Source organism: Pseudophryne corroboree, chromosome 5 (assembly GCF_028390025.1).
Source record: "Pseudophryne corroboree isolate aPseCor3 chromosome 5, aPseCor3.hap2, whole genome shotgun sequence".
Taxonomy (NCBI): Eukaryota; Metazoa; Chordata; class Amphibia; order Anura; family Myobatrachidae; genus Pseudophryne; species Pseudophryne corroboree.
Window position 1 is genome coordinate 492,073,283 of NC_086448.1, and position 13,340 is coordinate 492,086,622.

Below are 13,340 nucleotides of genomic sequence, written 5' to 3' on the forward strand. Positions count from 1 at the left end.
GCGCACTATGTACCGCTGAGCCCCGAAGTGCAGTTAGTACTGAGCTCCATACCCTGTTGCCGCCATCTTCACAACGGCCCCCCGCTTGCTAGGGGGGTCGGTGACTCACTCGCCACTGATCTTCAGCTCTGTAAGAGGGTGGCGGCATGCTGCTGGAGTGAGGGATCCCCTGTGGCGGGGAATGATCGATCCATTCAGGAGCTCAGTGTCCTGTCAGCGGAGATAGTGGCTCAGACCCCGCAGGGCGGACACTACTCCCCCCCCCCCCCCCCCCCTTAGTCCCACGCTGCAGGGAGGCTGTTGCCAGCAGCCTCCCTGTAAAATAATAAACTCTAAAATAAACTTTTACTAAAGAAGCTCTGTAGAGCTCCCCTAGCTGTGACCGGCTCCTCCAGGCACATTTTCTAAACTGAGTCTGGTAGGAGGGGCATAGAGGGAGGAGCCAGCCCACACTCTCAAACTCTTAAAGTGCCAATGGCTCCTAGTGGACCAGTCTATACCCCATGGTACTCATGTAGACCCCAGCATCCTCTAGGACGTAAGAGAAAAGCTCTTTTCAGGGCTGCCTAGCGCAGCCCCACCTGTTAGTGACCTGCTCAGCAGGCACCAACTTACAAACTGAGCTCCAGTGCCTTGAGGAGGTCGTGCAATGCATCCTGGGAACAGTCAAAGCTTTAGCCTGTTGGTGCCTCGGATCAAAATCCAACTCTACACCCCGATGTATTCCCTGTGGACTCCCAGTGTACCCTGCTGCAGAAATTAGTTTTGTTTTTTATATAATTGTTGCAAAACATTTAGAAAGGACAATACATTATGTATGCATCAACTGAAAAAAAAGTGTAAATACAAATTAGATGTCATTTCCACCCTTATACAAATATCTCCTCATGCATCCCCAAGCACAGTAGCCGCGCGAGCAGTATAGCATAGCAATTTTTTCTTTAAATTTGCACCTTATTCGCACTATAGACGTAGCAACACACCACTCAATCTGTGCCACAGATGCCGGGCTACAACATTAATCGCAGAGGAATTAGTTTTAAATATGTACAAAGTTGTACTAAGAGAACACAGAAACTTGGGGTGACAAAAAAAAGAAAAGAAAAAAGATGTGGCCACGGCATCACAGCACTTCGTATATAGATTCAGACTCAGTCACTCACACATGTATAAGTGACGCATTTAAAACGAATCAGTGTAGTCTCGTGACGCGGGATGTCAAATCTCATTGCGACTAAGACACATAATAGAGCTAAAAGAGGCATAGCGCAAGCCGCATCATACAGGACCCGACGGAGGGCTATTTGGCATAACAGCGGCAATAGCGATGAGGACACATCTATATGTAAGAAAGCATGTATCCTGCTAGATAGTGAGATCACTTTCAGCAGCTGGTCAAGGATAACCAGACTCCCACACAATGATGACATAATATAACAAGGAGCACTGCTAACTTTGACACTGTCAGTATGGGCAACATAAAAAAGATACAGACCTGGCCAGGGTCATTATACCAGAGCTCCTCGTGAAGACGGTCAGGGTGAGCTTTCTTTCTCTTTATTTCCGCGATCACATCAAACACCTCGGAGTCTGAGCTGCTGGAGCAGCTATCATCATCTGTATCACATTCAGAGTCACTGGAGGTTTCTGTCAATAGAACTGAAGAAGTAAGTCACCAACATAATAAAACTTGCTTTACGATATCCTCGCAGTAGCAGGTAAACAATGTAATTCAATGGAGTAACTATGACAAAACGCTCACAAATCACACAGCTTTTCATTGTACATCACAGACGGTGTGTGGTTTTTATCTTCAAAGTGGGAATGTCTAGGTAGGCAGTTTATTCTGTTATTTTTTATATCAATTCATTTTACTGAAGCTTTCTTGCCCTTTATTATACATTTTTACAACCCATAATATGCTACAAAACACTTCCGGCATGCAATTAAAATAAAAGATATATCATGTAAATGACTGTTATATGCGGGAATAGTTCTAACAGATATGTAAAGGTGCAGAACCAATTCCTCAGATAACAGTGAAAGAATAGTGTTGTGCAATTGTATTTTGCTGGTCCTGCACAATGGCCATAGGCATATTAATGCAATGAAACTAACAGTTTTATTGTAACATTACAAAGCAATAACTAAATACGTTACAGGTGGCAAGAAGTCTCAGACATAAATGACTAAAGCTGGGTACACACCATCTGACAGTCTGACCTTATGATGCTATGCAATAGTACAGTACACGAGCATACACATTATACTACACGATCCACTGTACAGCGGCGCAATGTATGGTTTCATGCTGCATGTAACTACACTGTGTTGGCCATGGAATCGTTCAACTGGACATGCAGCACCTCCAATGAGACTATTTAGTGGAGGAAGGATCAGTTGAGCGCACTATGCGATGTGTACCATACACTATTCCATTCTGTGTCACACGACATATCTTATAGTGTGTACCCAGCTTAAGTCTGCTTTTTTGCCAGTGTAGGGGTATCCGGTCTGAAGATCGACACTGTCTAGGTCGACAATGTTTAGGTTGACCACTATAGGTCGACAGGCACTAGGTCGACAGGGTTTCTAGGTCGACATGTGCTAGGTCGACAGGTCAAAAGGTCGACATGAGTTTAAAAAAAAACAACCTTTTTTGTGAACTTTTTCATACTTAACGATCCACGTGAACTACGATTGGAACGGTAATCTGAAGCATGGCGAGCGAAGAGAGTCATGGGAGGGGACACAGTGCACTAATTCAGCTTCCCGGTCACTGTACGCAGAAAACAACAACAAAAAAAAAAAAAACATGTCGACCTTTTGACCTGTCGACCTGGCACGTGTCGACCTGGCACGTGTCGACCTATAGTGGTCCACCTAGACACTGTCTATCTAATGATCCACACCCAATGTAGGAAGAGATCATAAATAAATATAATATGTTCACCATGTTCATTACCCTGCAGTAGACACAGTGCTTTCTAAGTCAGTGTCCTCCCAAATTCAGAAGGATGATGGACATTATCACTGACATATATGGCCATCTAGTTGTACAAGGAGATCTTTTCTTTAGACCAATGTGTACTTTGACAACCATAAAAAATAAAAAAAAATTCTCAGGTTATTGCCAATGATGTAAAATTTAATTTTCGGTGAGTTATTGGATATCATTTCCAGACATTTCTTAAACCATAATGGGTTTATATTGTTAAAACCTTGGGTAAAATGTCTAGTTTTTTTTTGAAGTTGGGGTTTAATGCAGTAATGTAAATGGTAGTAAAACTACCACAAGTTGACAAATTTCAAAGAAGATTCATTAATTCAACTTAAAAATAATCTTCTAGACCTTGTGGTTAATTTACCTCAGTGTGTATTATTCTTTATGGAAATTTCCATTTACTATACATTTCCCACATGTTTAATGAGGTGAAAGTACATATATGTTGAGCATTTTAAATATAAATAAGGTATATATTTTTGAGAATGAGCACTGAAACTTGAAAAGAAACAGAAACTTAAAAAAAAACAACTATAAGGGTCGAGAGAAGTGTCCTCATACTACTTGCCTCAGTACACCATGCAAAGCGAGCAGTGGCGGCTGCTGTGGTGGGACTGCAAAGGTCCAAAATTGAATAAGTGGAGCCACACCAACTGCCCCTCCCACCCCAAACACTATCGAACATCACCTGCCAGGACTTACCGTCAGCGTGAAGCCATCTGGTATCGGTGCAGAAGCACCAGCATCAGACAGGACGACACGTTGGATTCCCCTTCCCCCACCCCCTCGCCTCCCTCTGTATTGAACAATCTTCTATTGGCTAGCTAAACATCTGCCCTCCCCCAGACTCATGTGTCATAGATAGGGCAAGCAGATAGTTAGCTAGTCAATAGATGTTTGTTGGCTACGAAGGCTGAGGAGAAGGCTGCTGATCTGAAATGTTGTCCTGTCTGATGCTGTTGCTCCGGGATCCCGGTGGCTTCACACTGATAATGCATCACGGCTGGCGATGTTGGGGAGCATTTGGTGAGGCTCCCATATTTCAATTTTGGACAGTGCTGCAGCCCCACCACAGTACCCGCCACTGGAAGAGGATGAGTCTAGCAGAGCGGTTTAGCGTGTTGTGTATTAAATTAATCACAATGTGATTAAGACGAACATTAAAATAAAAATAAAAAAGACGCAAAAAATATGCTTGATGGACCTCAAGCCCAGTTTTGGATTACCGCAGGTATGCGTGCTCCCGATACCCGTGGTATTCACTTTCAAAAAAATGCACGCTGGGTTTTCAGCTTTGAAAACCCTGCGGTGAGAGTAAATAAAAAATAATGATACTTACCGGTCCGGTGGTCTCCACGGCTACTAGTCATCTCCTCTCCATCTTTCCACTGGGAAGTGAGGGGACTGCTGGGAGATGTAGTTCTCCCTGTGACTGCTGCCTCCGGGTGGGATACACACCGATACTTACACTGCTGCTGCGGAAGACCGGATCCCGGTGCTGGAGGAAGAAGAGACCGCTTCGGAAGGTGAGTAATTAAGGACTATATGGAAACTACCAATTGCTTAATTAGACAATGCCACAAGGGTGCCAGAGCAAGTCCCAATGATTTTAGGAAATCCACGTCTCATTTTCTCTCCTTTAATTGAATTGGAATAACCCTGCGCCACAGGGTTTTTCAAAACTCTGCTCTCAACTGAATAGGACCCTTAGTTTATGATATAACTCAGGCATATCTAACTTCAAATACATTGTGATCTACATTCAGGTGTCAAAACCATGATCTATCATACCTGTACACCACCATTATTATTGTTGTTATACAAAAAAGTGTTTCAGCTGACCTCTTGATAAAAAATAATAAATGAGTGGCAGTTACAAAAACACCTAGTAAATAATATGCCCCCAGTTCACAGTATGCCACATTGTAGTGGCACCAAATAACCTAATGCAATAGTGCCTAAAATGTGCTTGGCAGATTCTGAGTCTGCGTTGGCTGCACAAGATTTCATTGTGATTAACCGCCTACTAGGCAGCTTTCTCTGTGAAAAAGACAGTGTGTAAACTACTCGCTTTGATACAAGGGAATATAATACAGTGTTGAACACATGAATATCTTGGCAAGCAGTTTGAAGACTGTCCCTCTCTGCATTCTATATATAACTGTAGTGTATGGAATACAGGCTGCGTTCAGCGATCCACACAATGGACATTACCGCAATAAGCAAATGCTGCTTCGAGTTTCATTTCTGAATCACTAGTGTTACTACAGATTCTACAGCCATCTTCCCGGTATGTGCATGGCAGGGGAGCTTTGACATTGGAAAAAGGGCAAGAGCAAGCATGACTATGAAACCAGTAGACTAAATATGCAGAAAGTGTGAACATATTTGTTATGCTTTCTCATGAGTGGAAAGTTCATTTTTATAGCAAAAACAAACTGACAGTGAAACAGGGCTTTTGCCTTGTCGGAAATACAAGGAAGGACTTCTTCATTTGGCAGATCTTTTGTCACAGCAACAATATATTCCCAGATAGCAACCCTAGGTCTGTCAAAGAAACTGGCAAATATTTAGAAATGTAGGAATGATATGTAATTCTGTTTTCAGTGCTGTAGTTTGTTATATTAACTCTTTCATAGAAATGATAGGATTGCAGCATTTCTATTTACCCTGTTTTCCCCATATTACATTGGCCATAGTCTCAGCCGACTGGCCAGGGCAAATTTAGGGTGCGCTGGTATTGTGACACATAGCCCAATTCCACAGCATGAATGCCATGCATAAACTACCACACCTGGAAATACAAGTTTGTAAGTTTAGTAGTGCAATACCAAATATACTACCTAACAGTGGAAGGAGGTGGTCTTGCATGAGTCATCATTCACCAATTTCTCAACCAATGGGCAAAATCATGTGTTATGCCACTCTAAAATAGGATTTTAATTACCTACCGGTAAATCCTTTTCTCGTAGTCCGTAGAGGATGCTGGGGTCCACATTAGTACCATGGGGAGTATAGACGGGTCCATTAGGAGCCATTGGCACTTTAAGAGTTTGAGTGTGTGGGCTGGCTCCTCCCTATATGCCCCTCCTACCAGACTCAGTCTAGAAACTGTGCCAGAGAAGACGGACAACTTCGAGAGAAGGATTTTACACAGATAGTGGCGAGATTGACAACAGCACACACACAAGGCAAACCAAGCTAACTAGCTTGAAACATCAGCAACGGCTGAGCAATATTACTTACCAAGTAACAAAGCAGTACTTAACCAAGAACTAAGCAGTACTGAACTAAGTAACCACTGCCGGATCACGAAGCGCTGGGCGGGCGCCCAGCATCCTCTACGGACTAAGAGAAAAGGATTTACTGATAGGTAATTAAAATCCTATTTTCTCTTACGTCTTAGAGGATGCTGGGGTCCAAATTAGTACCATGGGGATATACCAAAGCTCCCAGAACGGGAGGGAGAACGCGGAGGCTCCTGCCGAACTGACTGACCAAACTTAAGGTCCCCAGAGGCCAAAGTATGGAACTTGTAGAACTTAGCGAATGTGTTCGACCCAGACCAAGTAGCCGCTCGGCAAAGCTGTAAAGCCGAGACACCCCAGGCAGCCGCCCAGGAAGAACCCACCTTACGAGTAGAGTGGGCCTTAACAGACGTAGGACATGGCAACCCTGCCATAGATTACGCATGCTGGATAGTGAACCTGATCCAGTGAGAGATCGTCTACTTAGAAGCAGGACACCCAAGTTTCTTGGGATCATACAGGAAAAACAGAGAGTACGATTTTCTGTGACGAGCAGTCCTCTTCACATAGATTTTCAGAGCCCTTACAACATCGCAGGTCTTTGATGAAATTGAGGAGTCAGTAGCAACTGGCACCAAAATAGGTTGGTTGATATGAAATGCCAACACAACCTTCAGAAGGAACTGCTGACGTGTCCGGAGCTCAGCTCTGTCTTCATGTAAGATCATGTAGGGGCTCTTACAAGATAAAGCCCCCAACTCCGACACACGTCTAGCAGAAGCTAAGGCCAACAAAGTGACAGCCTTCCACGTGAAAAACTTGACATCAACCTCTGGTAGGGGCTCAAACCAATCCGATTGGAGGAACTGTAACACCACGTTAAGATCCCAGGGCGCCGTAGGCGGCACAAATGGAGGCTGGATGAGCAGAACCGCTTAAAGAAAAGTCTGAACCTCAGGGAGGGAAGTCAACTGTTTCTGGAAGAAAATGGAAAGGGACGAAATCTGGACCTTTACGGATCCCAACCTCAGGCCCATATCCACACCTGCTTGCAGTAAGTGGAGAAACCATCCCAGTTGAAATTTCACCGTAGGAAACTTCTTGGACTCACACCAAGACACATTTTTTTCCAAATACGATGGTAATGTTTAGACATGCCATGCCATGGCTTGCGGGTCCCTCGACCTGGAACAATACCGCCAAAGCTTCTTGCTGAGATGAGAGGCCATCATGTCTATTTGAGGTACTCACCAAAGGTCTGTTACCTCCGTGAACACCTCTGAATGGAGTCCCCACTCCCCTGGATGGAGATCGTGTCTGCTGAGGAAGTCCGCTTCCCAGTTGTCTACTCCCAGAATGAAGATCGCTGACAACGCCAACGCATATTTTTCTGCCCAGAGGATGAGTCTTGTTACCTCTGACATTGCAGCTCTGCTCTTCGTTCCGCCCTATCGGTTTATGTAAGCCACTGTCGTTACATTGTCTGACTTCATTTGAATGGCCCGATTTCGCAGAAGATGGGCCGCTTGGAGAAGACCGTTGTAGATGACTTTTAGTTCCAGAGTGTTTATTGGAAGACAGGATTCCAGACTTGACCACCTTCCTTGGAAGGATTCCCCTTGAGTGACTGCGCCCCAGCCCCGGAGACTTGCACCCGTGGTTAGAAGGATCCAGTCCTGAATCCCGAACCTGCGGCCCTCCAGAAGGTGAGGTAATTGTAGCCACCAGAGGAGTGAAATCCTGGCCTTTGCCGACAGACATATTCTCTGGTGCATGTGTAGATGAGATCCCGACCACTTGTCCAGGAGATCCAGTTGGAATGGCCAAGCAAGAAACTTCCCGTACTGCAAAGCCTCGTAAGAGGCCACCATCTTCCCCAGAAGACGAATGCACTGGTGAACCGACACCCGGGCTGGCTTCAGGACATCCCGCACCATTGTTTGCATCACCAACGCTTTCTCCTCCGGAAGAAACACCCTCTGCACTTCCGTGTCGAGGATCATTCCCAGAAAGGACAACCCCCTGGTCTGTTCCAAATGTGATTTTTGAAGATTCAGGATCCAACCGTGTTCCCTGAGTAGATGGGTCGTGAGAACAATGGACTGCAACAGCTTCTCCTTGGACGATGCCTTTATCAGCAGATTGTCCAGATACGGAATTATGTTCACCCCCTGTCTGCGGAGGAGAACCATCATCTCCGCCATCACCTTGGTGAATACCCTCGGTGCTGTGGAGAGGCCAAATGGCAGGGCCTGGAACTGAAAATGACTAACAGTGCGAATCGGAGAAAATCTTGATGCGGCGGCCAAATTGGAACGTAGAGGTACGCATCCTTGATATCCAGGGATACCAGGAATTCCCCTTCCTCCAGACCTGATATCACCGCCCTCAGAGACTCCATTTTGAACTTGAACTCCCTCAGAAAGGGGTTTAGTGACTAAGTTCAAAATGGGCCTGGCCGAACCATCCGGTTTCGGTACCACGAAAAGCTTCAAATAGTAACCTTTGTTTTGCAAATGGGGTCGAACTGGTACAATGACCTGTGACTCCACCAACTTCTGGATGGTTCCCTGTAGGATAGTCCTGTCCGCCAGCAAAGCTGGCAAGCCTGATTTGAAGAATCGTGAGGAGTGAGATCTTGAAACTCCAGCCTGTACCGCTGGGACACAATATCTTGCACCCAGGAATCCAGTCCGGACGACACCCAGACGTGGCTGAAATGCCTGAATCTCGCCCCCACCGGCCCCACCTCCTGGCCGCGTGGTCCACAGTCATGCTGAGGAGGCCTCTGAAGCAGGCCTCTGTTCCTGGGAACCTGTGGCAGCAGGTTTCTTGGATTTTGGCCAACCTCCTCTAAAGAAGGTGTTAGACGGCTTGGCCTTTCTTGCTTTAGTAGCCCGAAAGGACTGTGATGCAGGAGAAGTGAAAGGTTTCTTCGTAGCCGGTGCAGCTGAGGGAAGAAAAGGTGACTTACCAACGGTAGCTGTGGAAATCCACGCATCCAGCGCTTCCCCAAAGAGAGCCTGACCTGTGTAGGGTAGGGTCTCCACACCTCTCCTGGATTCCGTGTCGACAGACCACTGGCGCAGCCAAAGTCCTCTGCGAGCTGAGACAGACATGGTAGATATCCCTGCAGCCATCGAACCCAGGTCCTTCATGGATTCCACTATAAATCCTGCCGAATCCTGAATGTTACGTAAAGACAATTCATCATCACCTTTATCCATTGTATCCAAATCTTCAAGTAACGTGCCTGACCACTTTACTATAGCCTTGGAAATCCAAGCACAGGCAATAGTAGGACGTAGTATCGCCCCTGAAGCCGTGCATATGGATTTGAGCGTAGCGTAAATTTTGCGATCAGCCGGTTCTTTTAACGCGGTAGATCCTGGGACAGGTAAAACCACCTTTTTTGAGAGTCTGGATACAGACGCGTCAACTATGGGTGGATTTTTCAATTTTTTCCTATCTTCCTCAGGAAAAAGAAAAGCAACCAGAACCCTTCTAGGGATCTGAAATTTTTTCTCCAGGTTTTCCCAGGCTCTCTCGAAAATAGCATTTATTCTTTAAACGCAACGAAGGTTAGCGAGGCTTTCTTATGGTCCGTAAAGTAAGCCTCCTCAACCTGCTCAGGTGCTGTATCAGCAATATGCAATACATCTCTAATGGCCTCTATCAACTGCACCCGTTTCGCAAGAGATGCTGCCCCCTGCAGTGCATCTCCATCACCGTCTGCCGTGTCAGAGTCGGTATCCGTTTCATCCTGCATAATTAGGGCTAGAGCACTTTTTTGGGAGCGTACATCAGGGGGCCCGGAGGCAACAGAACCGGACCAAACAGCCACAGAGTTCTGTAAAACCTGAGGTGCAGACTCATTTTGTGCAACTCTAGTAGAAATCTGAGAAATCATGCTCTTAAGAGAGGCTAACCACTCAGTCTCCCTTGCTGGGACCTGTGCTAACACAGTGCAATCCTGATTACATGGAATGGGATCATCATGAGAGGACATATCCTCTGCAGCATATGACACAGAGTCCCTGGACATAGCTTAATGGGGACCACAAACACTCCACACACACAGGGAAAGGCAGACAGAGTTTTCCCCCCAAGAATGCCAAGAGAGACACAGAGATTGGAGCCAACCCACACACAGTGCTTCTTGGATAGAGAACAGTCACTACTCAGCGCTGACTGTGTAGTTACAAAGTCTGTAAACAGCCTCCTCCCCCTTCTACAACCTCCTGGTACCGTTGTAAGATTGCTGGAGTTGATGAGGAAGGACAGCTCTCCCTTTCAGCATCTCTGCAGGCAGGGAAAATGGCGCTGAACGCTGCTGGGTCTGCTGAGAAGCTCCGCTCCCTTTCATGGTGCTGCTTCCTGCTCTCTGTTTGAATGATACTGGCCTTAGGTATGTGCTGGCAGTGATCCGGGGTCCCTGACAGGCTTGCCGACCAGTGTAGGGTGTAGGCGCTGGCTCAGGGCGCCCCTCATAGCACTGCACTATGTACCGCTGAGCCCTGGAGTGCAGTTAGTACTGCGCTCCATACCCTGTTGCCGCCATCTTCACACCGGCTACCCGCTTGCTACAAGTCTTCTGGCTCTGAAAGAGGGTGGCGGCATGCTGCCAGGGTGAGCGATCCCCTGTGGCGGGGATGGATCAATTCCCTCAGGATCTCAGTGTCCTGTCAGCGGAGATAGTGGCTCAGACCCCTTAGGGCGGATACTACTCCCACCCTTAGTCCCACGAAGCACGGAGGCTGTTGCCAGCAGCCTCCCTGTAAAATAATAAACTCTAAAATAAACTTTTACTAGAGAAACTCTAGAGAGAGCTCCCCTAGCTGTGACCGGCTCCTCCGGGCACATTTTCTAAACTGAGGCTGCTAGGAGGGGCATAGAGGGAGGAGCCAGCCCACACTCTCAAACTCTTAAAGTGCCAGTGGCTCCTAGTGGACCCGTCTATACCCCCCCCATGGTACTAATGTGGACCCCAGCATCTTCTAGGACGTAAGAGAAATACCTCATAGCCCTTCTAAGAAGGAAGGCTACTTTGGTTCTGTAATGCATTTTCATATGATTTGGGTGCAATTATTCTATTAGAAAGCAATGCCAATGCTAATCACTGTGTGATCCTTTTCAAATGTTCAGCATTTCTCTATGCACAGGATAAGTATCTTCCGACATTACAATACCCCCATCTACTGAGCACATGTAGTTGCCCAATGATCTGATGACCATGACAATGAGGTTTTAAAAGGGTCATGTCATTCTCAGATACCATTGACAAAGGAGTGCCAGAAAGACACAGATGAAAAATTATATTGAAAACACTATAAAGAGAATGACAGTAATAGAAGCAAAAGGGCAAGACGGGTGTATATTCATCATTTGGCACAGGGCTTTGTGCAACAGACCCAAGCCATTCTGCTAGTCGGGGAAAGGTCATTACACACATTTTAACAAAAGGGGTAGAGTTCCTCTTTAACACAAATGACAGAATTAATAATAAAATACTTATACCTGTATTATACTTCGAAATTTACTTTTAATTATTAACTTTGTATCTAGTTTATTTATTCCCTTTTTCTATAACTATGTTCTACCTGGTGTCAGTGGCTTCATTATGCCAAAGAGAGAGAAGAAACATTCAGCAGCATTGAAGTATAGGAACAAGATAATGGTCCCTGCTACTGCACTGTAGGGAGAAGATAGACAAGTTGGATGTATACTGATTTAGTTCCATATAAAGAAATACTATAGATGTATTGTGCACCTCTACAAAAAAAAAAAAAAAAAGACGTTCATAAGTTGGGGAACAATGTAATGTGCTTTAGGACTGTAACTGGCTACAGAGCCTGTTTGATAGTGGAGCGTTGCATTCAGTTCAATGATTGGAGTCCTGCTCAGCACATCAGTGGTATATAAGAATATACGTTAATGGCTGTGACATGCTGAGCAGGACTCAATTCACTGAACTGAATAGCGCTTCTAAAAGTGTGTTCCATGCAGTTAAAAGTGGAAGCACACACAAGTCATCTCTTATGTGAAAACTATTACACCAGGCGCTGACACCAAAGTATATCGGCAAAAAATATTCAAATTCCTTTTTAAACCCAGTCAGACAAAAGATATTTAATGTTTCAATGTTAAGAAATCACTGTGACTTTACTCTTTGATGAAAGGTCCACTTAACTATTGTTGCTACTAAAGTCGCTTTTGAAGTAAGAGAGATTAGGAGGTCTATGTACTAAGCCTTGCAGACAAAGTGGACAGAGATAAAGTACCAACAAATCAGCTGCTAACTGTCATTTTCCAAACCCAGACTGGCAGTTAGGAACTGATTGGATGGTACTTTATTCAAGGCTTAGTACATACACCACCTAATTGTGTTTAGAGTGGTAGAGAAGTGTAGACTCAGACAAATCTGAGAAAAAGTTAAAGGGTGGTGGGTCGTGCACACATGGGGCGGTAATCAATTGTTTAGCACACCCAATCTCGTCTAAAATGACGGGAGACTGCAGGGCGCAATTCAATTGTTGTTTTTTTCAAAATGATCGCACCCATAGAAGTCTAGTTAAGCCGTGTAAAGCAGCTAAATCCGACCATAGTGCTAGACATGATTACGAAAAGTACCGGTTGGGCCGCCTGGGGGGGTGCGAGCTGAAATGCAGGCGCTGGCAGACATCACGCTTGAACGGAGCAACAATTGAATTGCTCTGTTGGGTGCCATTAGGTGGCTAGTGGTGCACACAACAATTGAATACCGCCCATGGATGTTGAAGAACTGTTGGTGTGTAAACTGCAGGTGAGAACACATGGTAGCGCTCAGGATGCAGCTGAGATTAAATGAACTAAAGGAAAAGATTTTCCTTTGTGTTGTGCATGCTTCTAGGCAGGCTACAATTAAAATCATATTCTAATAGTCTTTGTTAGTTTGTAAACAGTGGTTATGGTGTGTATTTTTGTGGTGTTCAATAACTTGGTAGCACAGGGTAGTCTATTACAGTAAGTTCTAATTTATCAATTATTACAGACTAACCTATTGTATGTACTGCTGAATGATGGCTGCCTACAAGCGTGCTGGCTCAAAA

The 13,340-nt window shown here is 45.3% G+C and overlaps 1 protein-coding gene across 2 annotated transcripts in view; it reads right to left on the reverse strand.

Annotated features, from left to right (window-relative positions):
* Window positions 1-13,340, reverse strand: part of DROSHA (drosha ribonuclease III) — a 604,359-nt gene that overhangs the window by 484,600 nt on the left and 106,419 nt on the right. The window contains exons 6-7 of one of the 2 annotated variants that reach the window (XM_063922973.1): window positions 4,344-4,502; window positions 1,496-1,647 (exon numbers count right to left, since the gene is read on the reverse strand). In XM_063922973.1, the coding sequence (XP_063779043.1) occupies window positions 1,496-1,647; window positions 4,344-4,502 (311 nt within the window). The remainder of the gene's footprint in view (window positions 1-1,495; window positions 1,648-4,343; window positions 4,503-13,340) is intronic. The other variant, XM_063922974.1, reaches the window with a different exon arrangement.